This window comes from Heterodontus francisci, chromosome 2 (genome assembly GCF_036365525.1).
Source record: "Heterodontus francisci isolate sHetFra1 chromosome 2, sHetFra1.hap1, whole genome shotgun sequence".
NCBI lineage: Eukaryota > Metazoa > Chordata > Chondrichthyes > Heterodontiformes > Heterodontidae > Heterodontus > Heterodontus francisci.
Window position 1 is genome coordinate 162,799,106 of NC_090372.1, and position 22,528 is coordinate 162,821,633.

The 22,528-nt window shown below is 42.1% G+C and overlaps 1 protein-coding gene across 3 annotated transcripts in view; it reads right to left on the minus strand.

Moving 5' to 3' along the window:
• cubn (cubilin (intrinsic factor-cobalamin receptor)) overlaps nt 1-22,528 on the minus strand; it is a 403,204-nt gene that overhangs the window by 3,840 nt on the left and 376,836 nt on the right. For 2 of the 3 annotated variants that reach the window (XM_068013312.1, XM_068013303.1), the window contains 3 exons: nt 14,736-14,917; nt 7,952-8,117; nt 3,535-3,770 (listed from right to left, as the gene is read on the minus strand). In XM_068013312.1, coding sequence (XP_067869413.1) covers nt 3,535-3,770; nt 7,952-8,117; nt 14,736-14,917 — 584 coding nt within the window. Of the gene's footprint in view, nt 1-3,534; nt 3,771-7,951; nt 8,118-14,735; nt 14,918-22,528 lie in introns of those variants that run through there. The other variant, XM_068013322.1, reaches the window with a different exon arrangement.

The following is a 22,528-nucleotide window of genomic DNA, read 5'->3' on the forward strand; positions in this document are numbered from 1 at the left end:
GAATGGAACCCGATATTCATTGCATTTACACTTGCCCACAGACTTCCTATGGACTTTTGCACTGGATCTTGCAGCGATTAGAAATCAATTTAAGTGCAGTAACCTCTACAGGGGATCTGCGACCTATGCACCCGGGGTAAGCAACTGTATATCTCCTAAACCAATAAAGTTGTCTGAAGCAGGAATTGTAAGTTAGAATAGTCCAATGAAAAATCATGTACAGAAAGCAAAATAAATAGATGGAAAGAAAGATAGGATTGTGAGAGAGAGAGAGAGAGCGATAAAAGAGGCAGAAAGAAAAAGTATCACAGAATCGTTACAGTGCAGAAGGTGGCCATTTGGCCTATCGTGTCTGCAATGGCTCTGAAAGAGCAACTCCCTCAGTTCCATTCCCCTACCTTCTCCCCATAACCTTGCACATTCTTCCTTTTCGTATAACTGTCTAATTCCTTTTTGTACGCTTCAAATGAACCTGCGTCCACCATGTTCTCAGGCAGGGCATTCCAGACCTTAACCACTCGCTGTGCGAAACGTCTTTCCTCATGTCACTTTTGCTTCTCTTACCAAATACTTTCAATTGGTCCCCTCTCGTTCTTGATCCTTTCACGAGGGAAAACAGTTTCTCTCTATCTACTCTGTCCAGACCCCTCATGATTTTGAATACCTCTATCAAATCACCTCTCAGCCTTCTCTTCTCCAAGGAAAACAGTCCTAACTTCTCCAATTTATCTTCACAACTGAAATTCCTCATCCCTGGAACCATTCTCGTGAATCTTTTCTGAACTCTGTCCAATGAGCTCACATCTTTCCTCAAGTTCGGAGCCCAGAACTGGATACAATACTCCAGCTGAAGCCGAACTAGTATCTTATACACGTTCAAAATAACTTCCTTGCTGTTGTATTCTATGCCCCTATTAATAAAGCACAGGATACTGTATGCTTTATTAACTGCTCTCTCAAACTGTCCTGCCACCTTCAATGAATTATGTACATATACACCCAGGTCCCTCTGCTCCTGGACCCCCTTTAGAATTGTACACTTTATTTTACATTGTCTCTCCGTGATCTTCCTACCAAAATGAATCACTTCACATTTCTCTGCATTGAACTTCATCTGCCACCTGTCTGCCCATTCCACCAACCTGTCTATGTTCTTTTGAAGTTCGACACTATCCTCCTCACAGTTCACAATGCTTCCAAGCTTTGTATCATCAACTTTGAAATTGTGCCCTGTACACCAAGGTCTAGGTCATCAATATATATCAGGAAAAACAAGGGTCCCAACACTGATCCCTGGGGAACTCCAGAACAAAAGGTCCTTCAGCCCAAAAAACATCCATTAACCACTACCCATTGTTTCCTGTCACTCAGCCAATTTAGTATCCATGTTGCTACCGTCCCTTTTATTCCATGAGCTACAAGTTTGCTCACAAGTCTGTTGTGTGGCACTGTATCAAATGCCTTTTGAAAGTCTATGCATACTACATCAACAGCATTGCCCTCAACAACCCTTTCTATTACCTCCTTAAAAAACTCCAGCAAGTTAGTTAAACATGATTTTCCCTTAAGAAATCCATGCTGGCTTTCCTTCATATACTCACATTTGTCCATTTGACCATAGATTTTGTCTAGAATTATTTTTTCTAGACGTTTTCCCACCATTGCAGTTAAACTAACTGGCCTGTAGTTGCTGGTTATCTTTACACCCTTTTTTGAACAATTCTCCAGTACTCTGGCACCAACCCCGAGTCTAAGGAAGATTGAAAAAGTATGGCTGGTGCCTCCGCGATTTCCATTCTCACTTCCCTCAGTATCCTTAGATGCATCGCATCTGGTCCTGGTGCTTTATCCACTTTAAATACAGACAGCCTATCTGATACTTCCTCTTTATCAATTTTAAACCCATGTAGTGTCAGACTTAGCTCCTCTTTCAACATTGCCTGGGTTGCATCTTCTTCCTTGGTAAAGACAGATACAAAGTATTCATTTAATCCTCAGCTATGCCCTCTGCCTCCATGTGTAAATCCTCTTTCTGGTCTTTCATCAGCCCCACTCATCCTTTTACCACCCTTTTACTATTTATATGCTGATAGAAAACTTTGGCATTTCCTTTTAATGCTAGCTGCCAGTCTCTTTTCATGCTCTCTCTTTGCTTCTCTTATTTGCTTTTTCACTTCCTCTCTGGTCCTATATTCAGCCTTGTTCTTAATAGTATTTTCTACCTGGCATCTTTCATAAGCACACTTTTTCTTCTTTATCTCACTCTCTACCTCTTTTGTCATCCAGGGAGCTCTGGATCTGTTTGCCCTACTTTTGCCCTTCGAGGGAACATACCTTGACTCTGCTCGAGCTATCTCTTTTTTTGAAGATAGCCCATTGTTCATCTACCAGTTTTCCTGCCAGCTTTTGACTCCAATTTATTTGCCCCAGCTCCATTTTTACCTCATTGAAATTGGCCTTCCCCCAGTTAATTATTCTTACCCTGGACTGCTCTTTGTCCTTTTCCATAGTCAGCCTAAACCTTATGATACAATGAGCACTATCCCTAAATGCTCTCCTACTGATACTTGTTCCACTTGGCCCAGCTTGTTCCCAAGAACCAGGTCTAGCGGTGCTTCCTTTCTTGTTGGACTAGCAATATATTGTTGTTGAAAATTTTCCTGAACACACTCTAGTAACTCTTGCCCTTCACTGCCCTTTACACTACTATTATCCCAGTCTATGTTTGGATAATTAAAGTCCCGCATTTTAATCACCCTATAATTTTTGTACCTCTCTGTAATTTCCTTGCAAATTTGTTCCTCCATGTCCTTCCCACTAGCTGCTGACCTATAGACAACACCAAACAATATAAAGTAACAGCACCTTTTTTGTTCCTTAGCTCTAGTCAAAGTAAATAAAAATATTTAATTTTTTTAAATTGTTAAAAATGTACAACAATAATAAAAATCTGAAAGAACGAGACTCCACATTTGTAAAAGTAAATTTTCAGCGCCAGAGAGGTTGTTTGGAAGTAGTTAGCACTTATCAGGCCATTAGAAAACCACTTACACTTGAATGAACAAGCACAAACCTTTTCTGGCAAGTTTAGTGGTTATTTAGTGGGTAAGAACAGTAACTTTTCGCCATTACATGGACTGATTTGTGAGTCTCTTGGTATAATACCAGTGTAGCAAAGTTTCTGGAAGTTCAGAGCAACTTGGACAGCAACTTCCTGATTTCTGTGTTTAACTGTGCAAATGTGGTTGCCAGAAGTTTCTGTCCAATTTATTCAATTGTAATGGTGAATACCAATAGCCTCATTGTTATTTTAACTGCAAAATTTGGGCCAATAACTTACTGAAGTAGTTTATTCTGCAGAGCACAATATATAGTTCTGCAACTTTGTTTTCAAACCACAAAACATTTTAATGTAATAGATCTTTGGGTTTTTAGATTCATTGTTTCCCATAAACAAAATGATTTTGGTGCATAAAAAAATAAAAATGTGGCAGAAAACAAACTTATTTATGAACAAGTACTTTTTCTACATACCGCTCCACAGTATGGTCCTATGGAAGGCGAGCTGGAATCTGGTCCATCATACAGCCTCAAGTAATTTTTAATACAGTCACCAGGGCCATTAATATTAAATAATATGAAGTCTATTGTCACTACTCGTCCTACTGGTGCCACAATTATCCACTCACAGTCGGTATTGTTGCTGTAGGTGGCAGGGTAGTTAGGACTGTAAAAAGATCCACTGGAGCCAAATAGTGTTCCACCACAGTCTGTACAGGAGAAAGGAACCATAAGGAAAAAAGTCAGCTGTTTCAAAATTACCTTTCAGTAAGATCTGTATTATATTTATAATGTCCCCAACATACAAACTTTTTTGTGCAATATTATCCTAAACAGTTAAGATCGCAACTGCGAATGGACATGGCATGATCTATGTTAAAATTTCAAATAAATATAGAGTCAGTTGATTTATTTATATCACCCAACAGAAGTGTCTATGACTTCACATGCATTGATTGCTCCTCGTTATAAGAATAACTCTCTCAAGCAACCCTCTAGTGTAGAAATTTAAGGGCCAATATTCTTCTCTTGGTATTGTCTGGGAGCAATTCGAGGTAGGTCTCATGAAATAGCCTGCATCAGGAACCCAAACTTCCAGTCAGGCCCGATTTGCATATCGCAGGAACACACCGAAAATGACTTCATAAAACTATAGACTAGTACACACTAGTCAGTTTCTTATAAATTAAGGCTGGAATTTTACGCCCCCACCCTCCCACAAAGGGCAGGTTGGTGGTGGGGTTTTGGAGGGGTGAGGGGTGTAAAATGGAGTGGGAGGCTCGGGGAGCCCTTCCCGACCCGCTCCCGCCTCCGCCACCATTTTGTGCGGGGTGGCGACAGCAAAAGGCGGTCTGCCCGCCCCAGGCCATTCAAGGCCCTCACTAACGCCTTCACATCCTTCCTAAAGTGTGGTGCCCAGAAATGGATGCAATACTCCAGAAGAGGTTGAACCAGTATTTTACGCATGTTTGATATAACTTCCTTGCTTTTGTACTCTATGTCCCTATTGATAGTGTAGGATGTTGTATGCTTTATTAACAATTCTCTCAACTTGTTCTGCCACCTTCAATGATTTATGTATATCTATATGCATATATAATATATGCACCCAGGTCCCTCTGCTCCTGCACCCCCTTTAGAATTTCACCCTTTATTTTATATTGTCTCAACAGTGACCCCTGGAGAACTCCACTACAAACCTTCCTCCAGCCCAAAAAACATCCATTAAACACTACTCTCTGTTGCCCGTCACTCAGCCAATTCTGTATCCATGTTGCTATTGTCCCTTTTATTCCATGAGCTCTAACTTTGCTAAGTCTGTTGTGTGGCACTTTATCAAATGTCTTTTGGAAGTCCATGTACAACACATCAACAGCATTACCCTCATGAACCCTTTCTGTTACCTCATCAAAAAACTCAAGCAAGCTAGTTAAACATGATTTTCCATTAACAAATCTGTGCTGGCTTTCCTTAATTAACAAGCATATGTCCCTGTGCTTATTAACTTTGTCCCGAATTATCATTTCTACAAGCTTCCCCATCACTGGGGTTAAACTGACTGGCCTGTAGTTGTTGGGTTATCTTTACACCCTTTTTTGATCAAGGATGTAATGTTTGCAATTCTCTAGTCCTCTGGCACCACCCTGAGTCTAAGAAAGATTGGAAAATTATGGCCAGTGCCTCCGCAATTTCCACTCTCACTTCCCTCCGTATTCTTGGATGCATCTCATCTGGTCCTGGTGCCTTATCAAATTTAGGTACAGACAGCCTATTCAATACCTCCTCCTTATCAATTTTAAACCCTTCAAGTGTCTGAACTACCTCCTCTTTCACCATGACATGCGCAGCATTTTCTTGGTAAAGACTGATGCAAAGTTTTCATTTAATATATCAGCCATACCCCCTGCCTCCATGTGTAAATCCCCTTTTTGGTCCCTAATTAGTTCGACTCCTCCTTTTGCCAACTTTTTGTTATTTATCTGCCTATAGAAGAATTTTGAATTCCATTTTATGTTAGCTGCCAGTCTCTTCTCATACTCTCTGTTTGCTTCTCTTATTACCTTTTTTTAAATTCCCCTCCGAACCTTCCATTATCAGCCTAGTTCTTGGTTGTATTATCCACCTGGCATCTGTCATAAGCACACCTTTTCTTCTTCAACTTAATCTCTATCTCTTTTGTCATCCTCGGAGCTCTGGATTTGTTTGCCTTACCTTTACCCTTCGTGGGAATATACCTTGACTGTGCTCGAACTATCTCTTCTTTGAAGGTAGCCCATTGTCTAGCTACCCTTTTTCCTTTCAATCTTTGATTCCAATTTATTTGGCTCAGGTCCATTCTTATCCCATTGAAGTTGGCTTTCATAGAACATAGAAAAATACAGCACAGAACAGGCCCTTCGGCCCACGATGTTGTGCCCCAGTTAATTATTCTTATTCTTGTTCCTTGTCCTTTTCAATAGCCAATCTAAACCTTATGATACAATGATCATTGTCCCCTAAATGTTCCCCTACTGACACTTTGCCCACCTGGCCCACCTCATTCCCAAGAACCAGGTCCAGCAGTGCCTCCTTTCTCATTGGACTGGAAACATACTGCTGTAGAAAATTCTCCTGAACACTCTAGGAACTTATGTCTCTCTTGGCTCTTTACACTACTACTATCCCAGTCTATATTCAGATAATTCAAGTTCCCCATAGTAACTACTCTACAATTCTTGTACCTCTCTGTAGTTTCCTTGCAAATTTGTTCCTCTACATCTTTCCCACTAGTTGGTGGCCTATGGAATACATCAAACAATGTAATTGCACCTCTATTGTTTCTTAACTCTAGCCAAATAGATTCTGTCCTTGACCCCTTTAGGACATCCTCCCTCTCCAGCACAGCAATGTTCTCAATCAATACTGCCACCCCTCTCCCTATTCTTCCTTTCCTATCTTTCCTGAACCCTGGATCCAGGAATATTTAATACCCAGTCCTGCCCTTCGTTGAGCCAGGTCTCCGTTATAGCTACAACATCATATTTCCACATGGCTATCTGCACCTGTAATGCACCAATCTTATTTGCCACACTCCATGTATTCATATACATTTTGATATGAATATAAATTTAAAATATACCTGCTAGTGTTGTGTGCTTGAGAAAATGAGCACAATTTGAAGAGTCATCCCAAACCAGTGCAATTCGGCAGAATCTCATACTTTAGACCTGGGGCATGGTCAGTTTTGTGGGTGGGGCCTGTTATTAGCAAACTGAATCTTAAACCAGCATAAAAGATTGGGGCAAACTCAAAAATAAGTGGTTTTGGGTGCGATTCACTTACATTGAAAATTTCTAAATCTTTTGTGCTGGGTTAGTTAATTCCACCCAGATTGCGCTGATATTACTGTTGTAAAAATCAGCGGAAAGTCTAACTCATTTGCAGCAGTTGACGGAGTCGTGTTGTTGTGCCGTGGCTGCCAGCAACACCCCGAGCCGCAGACCAGCCCACCACTACAGTCTGTTTGGCGGGAGCTCGTAAAGCGGTAACACCATGATGCCAAGCAGTGGAGGAACAGGAAAACAAATGTGGGTTTGAAGAATGATATTGCGGAAATAGAAGGAGCGGGTTGGTTTAACTGTGAGGCTTCTCTCTTTTTTCCTCCAGCTGGCGTGGAATAGTTTTATAGATCAGGCAGAGAGAGTGGAAGATCCATTCTGTGTAGCAGAGGCACAGCTATTAAAGGCTCAGAGAGCACTAAGTGAATTGTCAAATTGACAGCAACTGTCAAAGGGTCATTTCATTGTTTTCTCTCATCTACCTCCAAATGGCTGAAATCACAAAAAGGCGCAGTGCTAAACTAGCCAAACCAGTTTTGAAATTTGAAAAGTCAAAAAAAAGCCTTTCTCGACAATACTAGCCTGTCCTTTAAAATAGCATCTAAACCAGAGCTCAGGAAGCATCAAAACCAGGTTTTACATGGGCAGTCTGCTTGAACTCCTGTTTGGGGCTCTTGCATACCAGCCATTTGCACCCAGCATCTCTGTACACAAAGGCACCTGACATTTATTTTTCATGTATTTTACATTGCTGTTCCCTTTTCAGGTGGAGTTAAGTGTAACCACCCGTAAAACCAACAAGGAGGAATGTGTGCAGTGCTATTCAGGAGCAGACTGGGAACAAATGATTCTTGCCCATTTCCCCTGTGTATTGCACCCATTTTTCTGATGCCATTTGAGAGCAGGGCAGAGGAAAGTCAGCTCTAAATTACATTTGATGACTGAAATTCAGTTACTATATAATACTGCAAAATGAATTAATCTTTCGCAAAATGATTGCTATTGGAGTTTTAGAGATGCTATTGCATGCTGCAGACTGAAAGACAAAATAAGCTCTTATTGTTTCAAATTACCATTTGGAGAAGATGTCCAGGTGATCTCAAAACCATTGCGACTTGTTAAGATATCACTTTTAAAATGTAGGGTAAGTGCATGGAAGTTGGGGAAGATAGGATTAGGTAGTATGTTACCACAGAACCTGCCAAGCACTTGTCCATTACTATCTGTACCATTTTGTACCTGAAACAAATAAAAAGTAATTACAGTTCAATCTTTTTCTGTACTTAGGTGTTTGCAAGAAATTAGTAACGTGACTCAAAAGTTATATTCTGTAAGATCTTGGGTTCAAAATTCATCTTGAGGTGTAATGCTAAATGGATTAAATGCCCTGCTTAATATTCAATAAAAACAGAAAATGCCAGCACTACTCAGCAGGCCTGGTATCATTTGTGGGAAGAGAAACAGAGATAACAAGAGAGAAAAAACAAAATCAGCAAAGAGAAAGGAAACAAAATGGGGTCAGAGGTTATGAACTGCAATTGTTGAATTCAATCTTGAGTCTGGAAGGCTGAAAAGTGCTTAATCAAAAGATGAGGTCATTTCCCTCGAGTTTACATTGAGCTTCCTTGGAACACTGCAGGAGGGTGAGGACAGAGAAGTCAGCATGTGAGAAGGTGGAGAGTTAAAATGACTGACGACCGGAAGCTCAGGGTCATGCTTGCGGACTGAATGGAGGTGTTCTGCAAAGCGATCGCCCAATTTGTGTTTGGTTTCTACAATGTAGAGGAGACTGCATCGTGACCAGCGAATACAGTATACTAAATTGAAAGAAGTACAAGTAAGTTGCTGTTTCTCTTGGAAGCAGTCTTTGGGGCACTGGTTGGTGAGAAGGGAGGAGGTAAAAAAGCAGGTGTTGCATCTCCTGCACTTACATGGAAAGGTATTGCATCTCCTCTGTCATTTCCTTCACCTCCCCAACCTCTAGACTCCCCAACCAGGGGAAACATCTTAGCTGCAGTGACCCTGTCTATCCCTTTAGGTATTTTGTAGGTTTCAATGAGATCACCTCTCATTCTTCGAAACTCTAGAGAATACAGGTCCAGTTTCCCCAATCTCTCTTCATAGGACAGTCCCGCCATCCCAGGAACAAGTCTGGTGAACCGTCGTTGCACTCCCTCTATGGCAATAATATCCTTCCTAAGGTAAAGGGATCAAAACTGCACACAGTACTCCAGGTGCGGTCTAACCAAGGTTCTATACAATTGAAGCAAGACTTCACTATTCCTGTACTCAAATACTCTTGCGATAAATTGCTTGCCGCACCTGCATGTTAGCTTTCTGTGACTTATTGACAAGGACTCCTAGGTCCCTTTGTATACCCTCCTAATCTCTTACCATTTAAGAAATACTCTGCACATCTATTCTTCCTATGAAAGTGGATAACCTCACATTTTTCCAGATTATATTCTAACTGCCACTTTCTTGCCCACTCACTAAGTCTGTCCAAATCCCCTTGAAGCCACGTTGCATTTTCCTCACAACACACATTTCCACCTAGTTTTGTCTCATCCGCGAGCTTGGAAATACTATATTTGGTCCCCAAATCCAAATCATTGACATATATAAAAGCAAAATACTGCGGATGCTGGAAATCTGAAACAAAAACAAGAAATGCTGGATTCACTCAGCAGGTCTGGCAGCATCTGTGGAAAGAGAAGCAGAGTTAACGTTTCGGGTCAGTGACCCTTCTTCGGAACTGACAAATATTAGAAAAGTCACAGATTATAAACAAGTGAGGTGGGGGTTGGGCAAGAGATAACAAAGGAGAAGGTGCAGATTGGACCAGGCCACATAGCTGACCAAAAGGTAATCCACGTGGAATCAGTCGGAGCCGGAGACAGTCACTGAGGAAGGAGATGTGGCTGTGAAAACGAGTTTTGGTAGATACCTTATCAAACACCAGGAGGGAAATAGAAAGCAATGAAGGTGAACAAGGTAAAAGAGACAAACGAAAATCCCATCGGAGAGAAGAGCAGAACTTCTTCAAGGTAGGCATTCCTGGAAGAGAAGTGGCAGTGAATTAAACACTAAAATAAAAGCAAAATACTGCGGATGCTGGAAATCTGAAACAAAAACAAGAAATGCTGGATTCACTCAGCAGGTCTGGCAGCATCTGTGGAAAGAGAAGCAGAGTTAACGTTTCATATATTGTGAACAGCTGGGGCCCAAGCACTGATCCATGCAGTACCCCACTAGTAATAGCCTGCCAATGCAAGAATGACCCATTTATTTCTACTTCCTGTTTTCTGCCTGTTAACCAATCCTTAATCCATGCCAATATATTACCTCCTATCCCATGTGCTTTAATTTTGTTAACTGACCTCCTGTGGGGGACTTTATCAAAAGCCTTCTGAAAATCCAAGTATACCACGTCCACCAACTCTCCTTTATTAATCTGTTCATAACATCCTCAAAAAACTCCAACAGGTTCGTCAAACATGATTTCCCATTCATAAATCCATGTTGACTATGCTCAATCAGATCATTATTATCCAAGTATCCATTTATCAAATGCTTTCGAATAGATTCTAGCATTTTCCCAATGACTGATGCAAGGTTAACAGGTCTGTAATTCCCTGTTTTCTATCTCCCTCCCTTCTGAAATTGTGGGGTGACATTTGCCACCTTTCAATCTGTAGGAACCGCTCCAGAATCTATAGGAATTTGGAAGATGATCACCTATGCATCCACTATCTCCATAGCTACCTCTTTCAACTCTCTGGGGTGTAGAATATCAGGTCCTGAGTACTTAATAACTTTCAGCCCCATTAATTTCTGCAATACAACCTTCTTATTAACACTAATTTCCTTCAATTCCTCATTCCCCTTAATCCCTTCGATCTCTAATTCTGGGAGATTTCTTATATCTTCCTCAGTGAAGACAGACACAAAGTAATCATTTAGCTTCTCTGCCATTTCTCTATTCCCCATCATAAATTCTCCTGACTCTGCCTATAATGGACCCACATTGCTCTTAGCCAAACGTTTCCCTTTTACGTACCTATAGAAGCTTTTACAGTCCATTTTTATATTTTTTGCTAGCTTACATTCATATTCTATTTTCCCTTTCTTTATCAGTTCCTTCATCCTCCTTTGCTGTATTCAAAATCCTCTCAATCCTCATCTTTACTACTATTTCTGGCAACTTTATAGGCCTTTTCTTTTAGTCTTATACAATCCTTAACTTCCTTTGTTATTGATGGTTGACTGCCTTTACATTTGGGGTTTTTGTGCCTTGAAGGAATGTATAGTTGCTGTAATTTAAAGACTATCCATTGCCTATGTACTGTCATACCTTTTAATGTGTTTTCCCAATCCACCTCAGCCAATTTATTGAAATTTAACACCCTGGCTTCAGATTGAACTACCTCACTTTCAAACATAATGTAAAATTCTATCATATTATGGTCAATCATCCCAAAAGCTTCTTTTACAAGATTATTAATTAGCCCTTTCTCATTACATATATTAGATATAAAATGGCCTGTTCTCTAGTCAGTTCCTCTACATACTGCTTTAGAAAACCATCCCTAACACACCCCAGAAACTTGTCCTCCACAGCATTCGTGTTCATTAGGTTTACCCAGCCTGTATGCAGATTGAAGTCATCCATGATTACTGTATTACCCATGCCACATGCTTCTCTAATCTCTTGATTAATACCATGCCTAACACTACAACTACTGTTTGGTGGCGTATAAACAATTCCTCCCAATGTTTGCTGACCCTTGCTGTTTCTTACCTCCACCCAAACAGATTCAACATTTTGTTCTTCTGATCTGAGATCCCCTCTTACTAATGTACTGATCCCATCCCTTATTATCAGCGCAACATCACCTATTTTTCCTTTTTGCCTGTCCTTCCTAAATGTTGAATATCCTTGAATATTCAGTTCCCAGTCTTGGTCACCCTGCAGCCACGTTTCGATTATGGCAATTAGATCATAGCTATTTACCTCTATTTGGGCCTTGAAATAATCTACCTTGTTGCAAATGCTGTGTGCATTCAGGTAGAGTGCCCTTAACCTTGTCTTCTTGACATTATTCTGCATTCTAAGCCTGGTTGATGCTCGCCTTTGTTTCGCCTGCCTTCTAATGTCACTTGCTACTTTTCTACTTCCTGTTACCAGCTTTACTTCCTTCCAATTTGAGCTACCCCTCAGGTTCCCATCCGCCTGACACGCTAGTTTAAACCCTCCCCAACAGCACTAGCAAATCTCCCTGCCAGGATATTAGTTCTGGTCCTGTTAAGGTTTTGCCCATCCATTTTGTACAGGTCCCACCTGCCCCATAACTGGTCCCAATGCCTCAGAAATCTGATGCCCTCCCTCCTGCACCAATTCTCCAGCCACGTATTCAATCGATCAATCCTCCTATTTCTATGCTCACTAGCACGTGGCACTGAGAGTAATCCTGAGATGATTGCTTAGGAGGTCCTGCTTTTTAATTTCCTTCCTAACTCCCTAAAATCTGCTTTCAGGACCTCATCCCTCTTCCTACCTATGTCATTGCTACCAATGTGGATCACGACCATGATAAAGGGGAACCAGTGGATGCATTGTACTTAGATTTCCAGAAGACATTTGATGAGGTACCACATCAAAGGTTATTATGGGGAAAAAACAGCTCGTGGTGTATGGGTAACATATTGGCATGGATAGAAAATTGGCTAGCTAACAGTAAACAGAGAAGGCATAAATGGTTGGCAAGATGTAACGAGTGGTGTGCCACAGGGATCAATGCTGGGGCCTCAACTTTTTACCATTTATATAAATGACTTGGATGAAAGAACCAAAGTTATCGATGCTAAATTTATTCATTGATGGCACAAAGATAGGTAATAAAGTAAGTTGTGAAGATGACATAAGGAGGCTACAAAGGGACATAGATAGGTTAAGTGAGTGGGCAAAGATCTGACAAATGGAGTATAATGTGGGAAAATGTGAAATTGTCCATTTTGGCAGGAAGACAAAAAAAGAAGCATATTATCTAAATGATGTGAGATTGCAGAGCTCTGAGATGCAGAGGGATCTGGGTGCCCTGGTGCATGAATCGCAGAAGGTTAGTATGCAGGTACAGCAAATAATTAGGAAAGTTTTCATTTATTGCGAGGGGAATTGAATACAAAAGTAGGGAGGTTATGCTTCAGTTATATAGGGCATTGATGAGATCACATTTGGAGTACTGTGTACAGTTTGGTCTCCTTATTTAAGGAAGGACGTAAATGCATTGGAAGCAGTTCAGAGAAGGTTTACTAGTCTAATACCTGGAATGGGCGGGTTATTTTATGAGGAAAGGTTGGACAGGCTAGGCTTGTATCTGCTGGAGTTTAGATGAGTAAGAGGCGACTTGATTTAAACATATAAGACCCTGAGGAGTCTTGAAAGGGTGTATGTGAAAAGGATGTTTCCCCTTGTGGGAGAATCTAGAACTAGTTCTGTTTAAAAATAAGGGGTCATCCATTTAAGAGATGAGGAGAAATGTTTTCTCTCAGCGGGTCATGAGTCTTTTGAACTCTCTTCCTTAAAAGGCAGTGGAAGCAGAGTCTTTGAATATTTTTACGACAGAGGTAGATAGATTCTTGATTAACAAGGGGGTGAAAGGTTATTGGGAGCAGGCAGAAATGTGGAGTTGAGGTTACAATAAGATCAGCCATGATCTTGTTGAACGGCGGAGTAGGCTTGAGGGGCCAAGTGGCCTACTCCTGCTCTTAATTTGTATGTTTGTCTGTTCGAATGTACTGCCTGAGAGTCTGGTGAAGGCAGACTGATTCATGTCTTTCATAAGGGAATTGGGTAAGCACCTTAAGAGAAAATAATTGCAGGGCCATGGGGAAAAGGCAGGAGAGTGGGACTAGCTGAGTAGCTCTTAAAGAGAGCCGGCATGGACATGACAGGCCAAATGACCTCCTTCTGTGCTGTAGCCATTTTATGCTTCTATGATAAAAGGTGGCAGCAGATCAAAAGGTGGGCATCCCTGGCAGTTGTAGCACAGAGGACGATGTTAGTGAAGGTGTGTTGGTCTACTGTATGGTACACATGTGGATGAGATGGTTAGTTCAATCATGTGTTTAGGCACTTCGGGGAATGCTTTCTATATCAAAGCCTCTTCCAAGCTGCAGAAGTATTTGAACAATGATAGCTTCCAAATTATTGTCTTTCCTGATCTGGTCTTGTATATTGATTAACCTTCTCCTCCTCAATGGTGAGCCCTCTTTGAATAGAAAAATGATAGACCTTGCAATAGACAATGATGAGCTTGGAGTCTATATACTCCAAGATGCCACCTGAATTGTTCAAGCATTTCAATCATTGCTTCAAGACACCAATAGTTTTGTTTCTGTCCAGCAGAAGGCACAACTCCATCACTGCCTCCCAAGTGAACTATAGCTTGCAAAGATAGTTCGACTAGAACATTCCAAGATAGATGGCCTAGGTTATGAAAACATGGTTATGTGGGTAAGGGCAGGTGAAGACAAAGTGTCTCTGATGCAGACGAACCTCTCTGCCATCCCTTCTTTTAATTTCATCTTTCTCCTCCAAACAGGGATAAATAACATTAAGTGAAATACATATAAGAATGAGAAATCGGAAATACCTCTTCTCTTTTTCAAAATCCCTTTCGAGAAGGTGTTGCTGATTTTTGGTTCCCATAATTTAGAATTAGCATAAGATTGTCTGTTAAAAGGGAACTCTTAAGCAGGTCACAGTTACAGTGAGAATGCAGTGAAATTGACCACTGCTGATTTCCTGGCTAATAATTATTTAATGCTGTGATAAATAACAGGTAGCTATCTCACCTCTAAATAGTCATAGTTGCATCCACCTAGACCTTCGACGTCAAAGGCATGAAAGAAGAGGGAGATCTTGTGGCTCTCTGGGGCTCGCAGAATGATTGTACAATCTAGATTATGAGGATAGGCGTCGGGCCAGCCAGGACTCTTCAGATAACCAAATGATTGGTTATATTGTCTGCTACAGCCTGAAAAGAATATTTATGATATGCAAAACATCATCAAATGTACAGAATCAGTTATCAGTAAAACTTAACGTGATTATTTTTTGTGGACTTAAATAGAAAATGTTATGATTTAACATAACATGTTACATGTCGGGCGGCACAGTGGCGCAGTGGTTAGCACCGCAGCCTCACAGCTCCAGGGACCCGGGTTCGATTCTGGGTACTGCCTGTGTGGAGTTTGTAAGTTCTCCCTGCGTGGGTTTTCGCCGGGTGCTCTGGTTTCCTCCCACATCCAAAAGACTTGCAGGTGATAGGTAAATTGGCCGTTGTAAATTGCCCCTAGGTGATAGGGAATATGGATTACTGTAGAATATGGGATTATTGTAGGGTTAGTATAAAGGGGTGGTTGTTGGTCGGCACAGACTCGGTGGGCCAAAGGGCCTGTTTCAGTGCTGTATCTCTAAATAAAATAATAAAAAATAAATAAAATAACATGAATTATTAAGTACAATGAAGGTAACAGGACCTTTCTGAATTGAAAGACAATTTATCAAGTTATCAAACAGTAACTTGATTGTGATGTGATTCTAGCATTGCATTAATGATTGTTTTGCCTTTTACCAGGTTTTCATCTTTTGAGCACCATTGGTTTGATGACTTGTTTTGCTGTCAGCTCTAGGATCCATTAGCACACCAATTTATCAGTAAAAATACTTCTTGCTTTGGATCTGATTTTCACATCATTTTCACAAGGATTGACCTGATTTCATTTTCTTTTGATTATTAATTCTCAGGATGTGGGCGTCGCTGGCAAGGCGAGCATTTATTGCCCATCCCTAGTTGGCCTCTCCAAATAACTGGTTTGTTTGGCCACTTCAGAGGGCAGTTAAAAGTCAACCATGTTGATAATGAAACTAGAGTCGCATAAAGGCCATACAGGATAAGGTTGGCAGGTTTCTTTCCCTAAGGGACATTAGTAAACCAGGTGAGGTTTTACAACAATCCAGTCATATCCTGCTCACTTTATAGATACCAGCCTTTTATTTCTAAATTTAAACTGAATTCAAATTTCTAAGCTGTCATGGTGGGATGTGAAGTTACTTTCTTGAGATTATTAGTCCAGGTCTCTGGGTTACTGATCCAACAACATAACTGTGACAAAAATGTATGCAATTAGTCAGCATGGTAATTTTCAATTGGCTGAAAAACCCACCCTTAATGGTAGTGTCATAGAACCATAGAAAAGTTCCAGCACAGAAAGAGGCCATTCAGCCCATCGTGTCTGCGTCGGCTGAAAAAACTAACCACCCAATTTAATCCCACTTTCCAGCGCCTAGTCTGTAGCCTTGCAGGTGACAGCACTTCAGGTGCAGGTCCAAGTACCTTTCAAATGAGTTGAGGATTTCTGCCTCTACTTCCGGGCAATGAATTCCAGACAGCCACCACCCTCTGGGTGAAAATGTTTCTCCACATGTCCTCTCTGATCTTTCTATCAATCACCTTAAATCTGTGCCCCCTGGTAACTGATCTCTCCACTAGGGGAAAGAGGTCCTTCCTGTCTACTCTATCTAGGCCCCTCATAATTTTGTACACCTCAATTAAGTCACCCCTCAGCCTCCTCTGTTCTATGGAAAACAACCCTAGCCGATTCAATCCTTCCTCTTAGCTGCAATTTTCAAACCCAGGCAACATACTTGTAAATCTCCTTTGTACTCTCTCCAGAGTAATTAAGTCCTTCCTGTAATGTGGTGACCCGAACTGTATGCAATACTCCAGCTGTGTCCTAACCAGTGTTTTATACAGTTCCAGCATTACATCCCTGCTTTTGTATTCTATACCTCGGCCAATAAAGGAAAGCATTCCAAATGCCTTCTTCACCACTTTATCTATCAGTCCTGCCACCTTCAGGGACCTGTGGACATGCATTCCAAGGTCTCTCACTTCTTCAAACCCCCTTAATATCCTCCTGTTTATTGTGCATTCCTTGATTAGTTTGCCTTCCCCAAATGCATTACCTCACACTTCTCTGGATTGAATTCCATTTGCCACTGTCAGGCAAACCCCATCTGCCAAGACTGAGGCACACATTATTTTGCCACATGAACATTAAAACTTAAAATTGCAAGCCCTGACTGGAAGGACTTTTGCATAGTACCAGACAATGTTGAAACAATGGGGACCCAGCAGTTGCTTCCCCAATACACAGAAGTGGCAAATCAGTTTTAGTCACATGACTAACTGGCTGGAGTTTTTGAATTTGAACTTGCAACAAAGGATTTGAACAGGGAATGCCGTGTGCTCATGGACTGAGAACATCTTCTCTCCTGTCTGTCTGCCTGCTCATCTCTCAGGGAAATGAAACCATTGAAAACACATAAACTCAGAGACAGAACAGGTCTCCTACATGAACAAGGTTTTGAGAAGACTACTGGGCCCAAGGAATTGCAAGACCATATCTTCAATCAAGTTCTACAGTGAGCTCAAGAGATAGTAACAAGATATTGCCTCAAACTGTTCTACTTATCTTTTCCTCTGCTCTTTTCTGTTGCTATCTGCATGTTTATATTGCATGTGCATGCTAGCTTGGGCGCATCATTTCTACGGAGGTGTGAACCATATTAGAGTTTAAGTTTAAGGTTTACTAAATTTCATCTTTCTTTTTTAAACCAAAGAAAGCCTGTTTGTGCTCATTTCTTTGCCTTATAATTGGAATGTTGTGAACAAGGATTCACAAAAAGGGAGCTCAAAACACAGTGTGTTTAAAATAAAAACCCTGTTACAATAAGATCAGGTGAAGATGTAAAAGACCCCTAGATACATTGCTCACCTGGTCGTAACACCACATTTCCGCCCACTCAACCAAACCATTGATATCATTCTGGACTCTATAGTTATCTGCTTCACTATCAACTAAACGGCCAATTTTTGTGTCATCTGCACATTTCCCAATCATGCCTCCCACATTTAAGTCCAAATCATTAATATATACCACAAACTGCAAGGGTCCCAACACTGAGCCCTGTGGAATGCCACTGGAATCCGGTTTCCATTCCTGTCACTGAGCCAATTTTGGATCCAACTCGCCACATTCCCCCCTGAATCCATGGGCTTTTATTTTTCTGACCAGTCTGCCATGTGGGACCTTGTCAAATGTCTTACTAAAATCCATGTAGACAACATCCATTGCACTACCCTCATCAATCCTCATTGTTACTTCCTCAAAAATTCAGTAAGTTAGTAAGACACAACCTTCCCTTAACAAATCTATGCTGACTATCCCTGATTAATCCGTGCCTTTCTAAGTGACAGTTTATCATATCTCTCAGAATTGATTCTAATAATTTGCCCACCACCGAGATCAGACTGACCGGCCTATAATTATTTGGTCTATCCCTCGCACCCTTTTTAATGGTACAAAGTTTGCAGATTTCCAATCCTCTGCTACCTCGCCTGTATCCACTGAGGATTTGAAAATTATCCTCAGAGCATCCGCTATTTCCTCCCTGGCTTCCTTTAACAGCCTGGGATACAATCCATCTGGCCCTGGTGATTTATCCACTTCCAAGGATGTCAGACACTCTAGTACTTTTTCTTTCATTATGCTTATCGTATTTAATATTTCACACTTCTCTTTAACTACAATGTCTGCCCTCTCATTTGTGAAGACAGAGACAAATTATTCATTAAGAACCCTGCCCACATCTTCTGCATTCATGCATAAGTTACGTCATACATCTCTGATAGGCCCTATCGATAGGGCTCTCCTAGTAGTGTGGCTGCCCCTTTTTTATTTCTGAGCTCAATCCACATGGCCTCATTTGATGATTAATTTAGCATATCATCCCTCTTTACAGCTGTAATTGATTCTTTAACTAATAATGCTCCTTTTTATCCCTCTCTCTATCCTGCCTGAAAACTCTATACCAAGGGATGTTGAGCTGCCATTTTTGCCCCTCTTTAAGCCAAGTTTCCATTATGGCAATGATATCATGCTGCCATGCGTCTATCTGTGCCCTCAGCTCATCGGCTTTATTTACTATACTCCTTACATTGAAATAAATACCCTTTAACACTGACAAATTCCTGTGCTGCACACTTTTTAACCTTTGCTTCTTCTGTCTTTCAGAGTCATTTGCTACTTTTCTACCTCCTGTTCCCTGCTCTTAATTCGTCCTATCTGAAACTGTCCTCAGGTTCCCATCCCCCTGCCTATCTAGTTTAAACCATCCCCAACAGTACTCGCAAACCTTCCTGCAAGGAGATTCAGCCCGGTCCTGTTTAGGTGCAGACTATCTGGCTTGTACAGGTCCCACCTTCCCCAGAACCAGTCCCAATGCCCCAGAAATCTGAAGCCCTTCCTCCTGCACCATCTCTCCAGCCATGCATTGCATAGAAACATAGAAAATAGGAGCAGGAGTAGGCAATTCGGCCCTTTGGGCCTGCTCCGCCATTCAAAAAAGATCATGGCTGACCGTCTAATTCAGTACCCTGTTCTCATTTTCTCCCCATATCCCTTGAACCCTTTGTTATTAAGAAATATATCTATCTCCTTCTTGAATATATTTAATGACTTGGCCTCCACTCCTTCTGTGGTAGAGAATTTCCCAGGTTCACCACCCTCTGAGGGAAGAAATTTACCCTCATCTCGGTTCTAAATGGCATACCTCGTATCCTGAGACTGTGACCCCTGGTTCTGGACTCCTCAGCCATCGGGAACATCCTCCCTGCATCTAGCCTGTCTAGTCCTGTTAGAATTTTATAGGCATTCTTCTGGTGTATTCTCCTATTTCTACACTCACTCGCACATTGCCTTGGGAGCAATCCGAAGATTACTACCTTTAAGGTCCTGCTTGCTAATCTCTTTCCCAACTTCCTAAACTCAGGTTGCAGGACTTCATCCCTTTTTCTACCTATATCATTGGTACCAATGTGGACCATGACCTCTGGTTGTGCACCCTCGCCCTCCAGAATGCTCTGTAGCCACTTGGTAGTATCCATGACCTTTGCACCAGGGAGGCAACTTAACATCCTGGAATCACGTCTGTGATCACAGAAAAAACTGTCTGTTCCCCTAACACTATTGATCTCCTATCTTTTTTCCTCCCTCCCTGCACAGCTGAGCCACCCATGGTGTTCTGGTCATGACTCTCACTGCACTCTCCAGAGGATCCCTCTCTCCCATCGGTACTCAGTACTGAAAACCAGTTAGAAAGTGGGATGATGTCCAGGGAGTCCTACACTACCTGCCTTGTCCTTCTTGTCTGTCTGGCAGCCACCCAGTTCCTCTCTGCCTGTCCTCTCTTAAGCTGTGGGGTGACAACCTCCTGAAATACATTATCCACATATCTCTCACACTTGCAAATACACCTCAGTGACACCAGCTGCTCCTCGAGTTCCAAGATTCGGCGCTCCAGTTTTTGCACTTGATGGCACTTTCTGCACATGTAGCTGTCCAGGTCATGGGTAGGGTCCAGGGGTCCCCACATGGCACAGGATGTGCATTCGATGGGTGTGATCAGACCTGCCATGCTTTGAATTATTTAGTTACTGCACTAAAATTGTAAGTTAAATAAACACAATAAAATGGTTATAAATAGAACGAAAAAAACGAGTAACTATCTACTGACTTGCTTCTACTTAGTAGATAGACTTAAATGTTAGAGAAAAATGAAAATCAGCAGAAAAAAGAAAATAAGAAAATACCTACTAGGTACTCACTGACTAGCTTCCTGTGCCTCATTGCTCTCTCTCCCCTCTCACGCTGTTTGTAGCTATGAAGTCTCACCAAGCCAATCATCCCGTACAGCTTCCCTGTGGTGTCACACCTCAATTTGTTTTTCCGAATGTCGGCAGATTGATGGCAGCGGTAGCAGCAGCTAGCCCCACTCCTCCCTTACTGTTTCCCGTGAACTGTCCTGCTCGCTCGTTCTCTCTCTCTCAATTAAATTAAATTGATTTTTCTTAATTAATTTATAATTCCCCTGCTTACTGAACTCCCTCACTTCCCAAACTCCCTTCCTCACACTCTGTGCACTCAAGCAGCACTCGGTGTCCAGCCAGTAAAACTACAAATGGATGACACAGTTCAGGGGCAGAAGAAGAACAGGTAAGTTAAATAATTAAAACTTTAAAAAATTATGGAGAACAGTTGACAATAGTTCTAATAGAATATATTTAGTTTGTTCCAGGTCTTTGCTAACTTAGCTGACCTCACATGGAGCACTAGAAGCTGTGTTACAATGGGCGTATTGCCCCAGGCAAAAGGTGGCAGAAACCTACTCCTTATCAATATCCAGCAATCCTTGCTGGAAATGTGCATGCATTGGGTATCAAGTGAGGACAGTGCTAGGCTTGGCTCTGATGGCCTCTATTAAATGGTGGTGGGGGTGGGGGTGGGGGTGGGGGTGGGGTGGGTGGTGATACTCATGGACAAGGTTCACACAGTAAAGGTCACTCCTAGAGCAATAACCCAGCAAGCAGACAATGCCTTCACGAGAAAGGGGTCCATAAGGTAAAGGTCAATAAAGGCCTCTGGGGAAGTAGTCACAGTTTGTGATTTTCATAGAGATGGGCTGCAAACTGGATGGCGGTTTGGACACCTTTCAGGAGAAAAGGGCATACAATGCTAGAGAGGAGTGACTGCAGGTGGAGTGCCCAGCTCACCATCATGAGTGCAATTGAAGAGGCAGTGATGAAAATTGCCAGGGTGACCCCACAGGACCAAGTGGAGGATAGAGAAATGGGCATAGCTGGAGAAAAGGGTGAAAAGATATTGCAATCTGTAGATGAAGGGGTTGGAGTGCATTCCTCCCGTCTGATAGCATGCCAAGGACCCAGCTGCTTTGGGAAGCTACAGCATTGCAGAGGCTACTGCTGTCACAGGCTAGTTCTCATGATCTCCTTCTTGTGACTCCCACAGGGCTGTCATGGAGGGGGAACACCTGAATAGAGTTGCAGCACCGGGGCCATTGCAATAAACCGAGACAGCACCATTACATCTTACAAGCTTGTCTTGCACCAGCAAAGATACACTCATATTGGTGGGTCCTTATGCATATTTTGATAGGGTGACACAGAGTGAAGAGCACGGCACTAATGAGCAGGAGGAGGTGAAAGAGGCAGAGGCAGCTGTGGGAAGGCCCCTCAGAGGATGGAGGACAGACACAGCCATATTTCAGCTGGGTGCTGATGCAGGTCCTCGGGGGTCACAGGAAAGGAGGATCTATTTAGGCCAGCAACAACAGATGTGCACCCACATGTCAGAGATCCCCCAGGCCGTGTGGGGTCATGGGCTGAGGATGGAGAAATCCATTCAACTAATCTGTGCCACTATAGCTTAGGACTTTGAACGCATGAGCTCCCCCATTGAAAGAGTGGCCAACCTCATGGAGATGTAGGGTGTACCTACCCCACATAGACTGCAGCGGTTCAAGAAGCAGCTCACCTCCACCTTCTCAAGGGCAATTAGGGATGGGCAATAAATGCAGGCCTGGCCAGCGACACTTATATCCCATGAAGGAGTGGATGCAGAAGCATTGCATCGACATGCACAGACTGCATGCAGCACCCTGTAGTATGGATTAGTCAGTGGCACTGATAGCGTAAAGATGCATGGAGTGGGTGCCAGTTGCA